Raw genomic sequence first — 6,648 nt, 5'->3', positions numbered from 1 at the left:
GGAGGGCGCTGCCTGCTCTCCGTCTCCGCCCTCGGGGAGGGGGAGTGCGGTGCCGGGGCGAGCAGCGGGTGATGGGGAAGAGGCGAGCGCAGTGCTGAGGTCCTCTGGGGCCGGATGAGCCGAGGCTTGGCGCCGCGGCGCTGGCGGGGCTGGAGGAGGGGGCGAAGGAGGCTGTAGGGGCGGCCCCCGCTCCGGCTGCCCTGAGGGGAAGGAGCCCCCGACCATGGAAATCGAGAACATCGTGGCCAACACGGTGCTGCTGAAAGCCCGGGAGGGTGAGAGCCGCGGGGCGAGGCGAAGAAGGAGGAGAAGCGGGAGTTCGAGGCGGGGCGGGCTGAGGACGTATGTTGGGGGAGGAAAAGGGTCTGAGGTGAGGGGTAAAGGGGCCCGCGAGGAGGGGGAGAGGAAGTGATGGAGGAGAAGAGGCTGGGAGGGAGGAGAGGCTGCCGGGCAGGGGGTCTGGGCGGGGCGGGGACCCCTCGAGGTGGCGGCGGGAGCCCTCCCGGGGCGGGCAGTGAGTCCCGGGCTGTGCCCTGAGGCACCTGCCCTGCTCCTCCCGCGGGATCTGTTTGGAGTTACTGGCTTGTGGCTTTGCTTCTGAAAAAACGCCCCTTCCTCCTTCCCACTTGATTCTAATAGTGTTTTTACCGGATGTTTTAAAAAGGTCGTTAATCTGTAAGTTCTCAGTTCGTTTATAAATATAAATGCATATGGATAAAAACGATAAAGTGACATAAATCTCTGGAAAAACCTTGCACTCCATCTTGCTGAAATTCCTGCCTGTGAAAAATGTAGCTGTTGAATGTGACCTGTACTTTGAAGTCGAATATTTTGTCTTATCCTAATACATAAGTGTGCTATTTTCCATTAGATTAACACTTATAGTTTGACTCCTCAGAACACCTTGAGCTGAAGATTCCTCCTCCCAGCTAACAAACGTTTTGGGTACATAATTAGTTTTAGTATAGCACATGGTTGCTGTTTAAAAAAACATCTTGAACTAAGATTGTCCTACTGCTTTTTTATGTATATATCTGTCCACTAAATGGCCACTTGAATGTCTCCCTGGATTACTAGTGTACGTTGTGCAGAGTATATTTTTCAACTTTGAAATGTGCATATTCTTTTTGGATTGGATCCTGCTTGTCTTAATTGTGTTGAGAAGTCCCATTAGTTAAGCTGGAGCTGTTTAAAGTGAGTAAGAGCAGCAGAATCTGCCTCTGTATGTTTTGCAAGTTCCTCCAACTCTAAATGGGTTTGGCACTTACGCCATATGCGTATCCAGTTAAATTTGCCTTAAGCAGCAAGAGAGGAAAATCAGCTTTTTGACTTTGAAGTGGGGTTTAAAAAACAGAGCAGTGATCACAATTTTGGGCCATTTTCCAACCTTAGCTGAAGAGACCACCTCAAACTAGAGGACATGTTTTGGCTGGTTTCACTGACGGTAACATGTCTGTGGTAGTGCTGCCTGAATTTGGAATTTGCATTGAAGTGATCTGAGAAATGAAGGGAAAGTGGAATCTGGCTCAAAACTTTACTGTGCCCAAACCCTCGCCACAAAGAGCGGAGTGGTAATCTGCAAAGGCTTTTAAGTGGATGCTTAATGTCAGGCTGCCTCTTTAGTTAAGGTTTCACTATGTTTAAAATAAATTATAGTGGTAGAACTGACCAAACAAGATATTTTAATGAACTAAATGAAAGTGTGAGAGCAGCTGATGTGAAGATCAGTTCTACCTGATGTGAAACTTAAAAAAATAATGGTTATAATCTGTTACTCTCTTTGTACCTTCAATTGGCCTGGGCTCTGTTGTGTAAGCATGCACAAAAAAAAGTGAATTCTGGCTTTGAAACTCTAGAACTCCATTGATCAATAGGTAGAAGGTCTTTTACCTTTTCAAGTCACAATCCCTGTGCATGGGATACTTTTTATGTCACATTTTTCAAAACCCTCCTTCAAATGAAAGTATTTTCTGTCTCATGCATGCTCTGGCTGGTCTGGGAATGTCTGGCTTACTCCATCTGTCAAGACTATTCCATAAAAATCTCTGTCCCAGCTCTGAAGTGCCTGATAGTCTGCAAGGCAATGGGGTTTGTGAAGTTAGTGTGTGAGATAGATGTTTTAATATATTCTGTGCTAAAAGGGCCTTGCAACAGAAGAGCAGACTTTCAAATTACTTTCCTTCCTACATTTCTATTACCACACTCTATAGTGTATGGAGAGGTGGGATAGCATGGAAAAGTTCAGAATTATTTCTTGTGGAAGAAAGTAAAATCCAAAGCTAATGTACAATAGGAGCTTCACTTATTTTCATGTATAGGCTTTAGCTATGTCAGCAATCCTTCTCCTCAGTGTTGGTGAGAGAAGGTGTTCACCTGGATAAACATATCAGTTGTACAAGCAAATAAATTAACTGTGTTCTTATTCTTTGTTTGCAGTGCATGTCAAAAGAAATCATTGTTATGGCATGGGTCAGTCTAACATGAGACTCATCTTCTGATGAAGATGAGAGTAATAAAGGTTGTACCCTTGAATATATCTTACAAAGTCTTTTAACCCCAGAAATATGTAATTTGCATTTTGTAAATATAGAAACAATAAAAGATGTGTACCTGTCCACTTCTGGTGAAAGAGTATGACAGGTGCCTAATGGGAATTTAGAAATTCCTAATAAATAACACCAGATCTTACCTGAGCACATAAACCAGATTTGTACCCATACTTTTTCTCTAGTTTTAGGTGCTCTAATACTTCTGGATGTGAATGTTGATAGGATGTGAATATCATTTGGGTTTTACATTTATAGGTATGCAGAATCAGCAGACCTTGAACAGCAAGGTTCATGTCTACCATTTAAATCTGATTTGATACATAGAAAGTAAATTTGATCTATGTTATTAGAGAGCAAGGAACTCAAAATGAATCTCTTCTTGTTACTTTCTTCTCCTATACAATAAAAAATGAAGTGCTATTGCTTTCTGTTTCTAGACTATCTACCTGCTCACTCAGTCTTACTGTTGGCTTGTTTCATTAGAGGTGTGAATCTTCTAATTCAATTTGTGTGAGGATAACATCTGTTTATAGGAGTTTACTAATTCCATTTTTCAGGTAATACAAAACCTCAGCTTTCCCCCAGCATCAAAACTTTGTCTCTAAGAGGATCTTCATAGTTTTTAATAAAACACCATTTTAATAGAAGCCTATCTCTTTTCATTAAAGACTTGTAATGTCTCTGTAGCAACTGCAACATTTCTTTATGATAAGAAGGGAAGCCATCAGGATTCCTTATCCTCTTTTAAAGCCACTTGGTAAATAATCAAATGCCAGTTCTTTGCACATGTGGGTGTCAGTGATAACATAATATATGATTCTTGAATGTACCTACAACTAGGAGATGTTATGATGGCACAAAGTACTCTTTGGTACTCCATGGATGAAAGACTTAGGAGTCAGGGGCTGTACTGGGAGTTTTTCTTTCCTTGTCCAGTTTTTCAGTTGACCTGCTTGTGCAAAAAGCTGGCCTGTCCATGGAGGGATTTGCCTTCAGAGGAAAACTGCAGTGCAAGGTGTTTTGTGATTCCCTGTCCCAGTTGCCTGGGCGGGTGCCTGAGGGTTAAGTGGCCCTCTGTGTCAGTCTTACTCTTTCCTCTTGTGATACACTACTTCTTGAGAGAAACCTGTATGTGGGAAAGAAAAAGGGGAAAACTTCCTCTTAAGGTGAACCCAATGGAGGAACAAGCAGAGGTGACTCAGTAGAAAAACAAGAGATTATGAAGCAAACTCAGAGTTGATGTTATGAGTGCTGAAGTGCAGGAACTGAGGTACAAAACCACGTAAGTGTTAAGTGATAGTGATGTATGAACTGAGATTGCAAGCTTTCACACCAGATAGTCCATGTTCTCCTTACTCAGATTTGTGTGAAAGAGTAATGTACAACAATATGTTTTCTAGTTGTGTACAAGAACGGAGAAATTAACACATTCATTTTTTTCCCCAGCAGAAAAATATTTGAAATTAGTTTTACTTGAAGGACGTTGAAGAATTTGTCCCACAAATGGAGAGAAATAATAAATATAAACAAAGTTTTTCTGAAAAACAAGAGTTCCACCTCCAATTTTTATTTTATGTTCACTTTTCTCTTTATATTCATATCTTATGTTTTTATTTCAGTCACTCTCAGTAAATCCTTTGAATATATGTAAGCCCCAAATTCTTTTCAGCATCCCACACAGTCTGTGATGTTGGGAAGGAAAGAAATTAATCCCTGTATGTTTTAAACTGCTTAGGAGTCTTTTTTCATTGCCTAAAGTAATAGTCTCAAAAAATACACCCAAAGGGTAGATGCATTGTTCCTTTGAAGTCAGTGGCAGATCCAGGTGAGGATCTATGCCAAGAGAACTTTTTAAACATACCTGGTCCATTTGCATCCACTTTAAAATTCATTTATATTGCTATGGCAGGAGCAGTTTGGGAATGAGAATTGGATCTGCTGTTAGGCATAGAATATCCTCTGATATTATCATTGTTTTTGGCTAAATTAAGGTCATGCCTCAAATAAATTCCCCCCTGGCTCTTGGTTATATGGTTCTAGCCTGTGGTTGCAGAATGGGTGAGGTAGTTTCCAGCTGGATCCATGAACCAATCTAGGGTATATGGGTTTTTGAGGTGGTTTTTTTCCTTATGTTGCTGGGTGTTTTGGGTTTGGGGTTTTCTTCCCAAAATTGGTGTTCAGATGAATCAGTAAGCTCCTGCAGATTTGATAATTGCTAAGTGCAGTCCAAGGATGGATTTAGAAGGAAGGAACCTTTAAGTAGCAGAGTATGATCACAGTTTGGCTTAAGTGAATCCTGTAAGATACTTGTTTCAGAATAATTATCTTAATGATGTATTTATTCTTCACAGAAAATAAGCAGTCCACTCAAATAGTGAGTTTTATCTGTCTGGGCTTGAAAGCAATTGAAATAATTCTGGAAGCAAAATAAATCCTACTTTTACTTGCAGTATGAGGTAATACTTCAGTATACTGTTGATGATACAGGGAAGGTATCCTATTTTGTGTGTGTTTGTAACTAGGAAGATAATTCTATGGAGATTGCTCAGATCAGTTTGGGTATTGAACTGAACTGAATTCTTTCATTATTTCAGGGGTAGGACAAGTGGTAAGGCAAGGCACACTGATACCCAGAAAGTCTACCAGCAGCAAATACGAATTTTAACATTAGAGTGCTCAGAGTTTTTGTAATTGCTTTCAATTGTTGTCAGTTCTTCCCTCGTTTGCCTCCTATGTTCTATTGCACTCTTATTGCATTGTGCTTTAAATTGCTGTAAACTCATTGTGGCAGGAAACATGTCTTCCTGTGTTTGTACAGAATTATGCACAATGCCTGCCTTTTTGTCCTTTATTTAATGAACTGTAAGGAGAATGCATGTGGGCAAGTTGGAATCTTAAATAATTACATTTACTAAATAAACACAACATGAGAGGTCTAGTAATTGATACACGCTGCTGCTTTGCTTATTTCAAATGTGGCAATTACAATAGAGGTTTCACGATCAGCTTAAAGGAATGTTATTTCTGTATTATCTGTTGCACTCTTAAGTGTACTGAAATGCTAAAACATTCCTTGTTTGTTGACTGTAAAATCGCATCATTCTGGGTGGTTTTTTTTTCCCTTTGTAAACCCTGTTCATTGGCTGGTTATAGACCTCTGGAAATGTATCCAGAGATGTTACAATGTTTGACTTCGAGAACAGATAAGTAAATGTAAGTCGTCTTAACATTTATTAGAGTTGATACAAGCTTTCCATTGCACACCTCATTGGTGAAGCGCAGAGGCTGCGCAGAGGGCGTGCTCTGGCATTCCTACGAGTGCACATGATCGCTGGAGCTAGATAGAGAGCCCATGTGAAGAACCAGTTGTTCGAGTGGTGTTAGCTGTGGGAACAATAAATGATTGTGCACGTAAACAAACGGCACAAATGTTCACGGGGAGAGCTGGGCTTTTAACTGCCTGCTGTGTTACTGCCTGACAGTCAGATGAGCAAGAGCACTCGAGTATTACTTTGCTGGAGTTCAACTCCATGTACTTGAATCCAGGAATGTGAGAACTATTATCTTATAAATGCTGTAATGATCTGTAATCTATAGATATATTTTGTTTATTTATTGTACTACTTGCATTTTTTCTTCTGTTTGCATTCAGAAGTACCTTGGCCTTTGTAATGCTGGTGAGTTAGGTGCTAACTTTCTGCCAAAACCTGAATTTTCAGCCAGGTGATTCTCATAAGTTTACTGAGAACCAGCCAGATTGTATTTATCATATGTCTGGAAGGGAAACAAAAACAACAACAACAACAACAAACCCACCCAAAAAAAACCCTTTTGGCAAAGAAAAGTGTTGCCACTCTGTTTAATGTAGTTGTTAAGCTATGGCCAGGCTTGAGTTGATACAAGCTTGTATTTTGTCAAAATACAACGTGATGCAAGTTGTATTTTGTCAAAAAGTACATCTGACCTGCAGAATGGAGAAAGTTGTTGTGAACCCCCGCATCAGTACCTTATGAGCTGTCTCTAGAACTGGAAGCATGATAACCTTCCTCAAGTGATGTTATGTGTGAGCTTGTCTTCTAGTTTGAACTTGGTGCTATTC

At 40.7% G+C, this 6,648-nt stretch overlaps 1 protein-coding gene across 2 annotated transcripts in view; it reads left to right on the top strand.

The window, feature by feature from the left end:
- The first annotated feature begins 73 nt into the window (after positions 1-73).
- GRK4 (G protein-coupled receptor kinase 4) overlaps positions 74-6,648 on the top strand; it is a 38,574-nt gene continuing 31,999 nt past the window's right edge. The window contains exon 1 of one of the 2 annotated variants that reach the window (XM_053975575.1): positions 74-275. In XM_053975575.1, the coding sequence (XP_053831550.1) occupies positions 224-275 (52 nt within the window). In that variant the 5' untranslated portion in view covers positions 74-223. The remainder of the gene's footprint in view (positions 276-6,648) is intronic. The other variant, XM_053975573.1, reaches the window with a different exon arrangement.

The sequence above is a fragment of the Vidua macroura genome, chromosome 4 (assembly GCF_024509145.1).
Source record: "Vidua macroura isolate BioBank_ID:100142 chromosome 4, ASM2450914v1, whole genome shotgun sequence".
Taxonomy (NCBI): Eukaryota; Metazoa; Chordata; class Aves; order Passeriformes; family Viduidae; genus Vidua; species Vidua macroura.
This window is presented reverse-complemented; position numbering and strand designations above follow the sequence as displayed.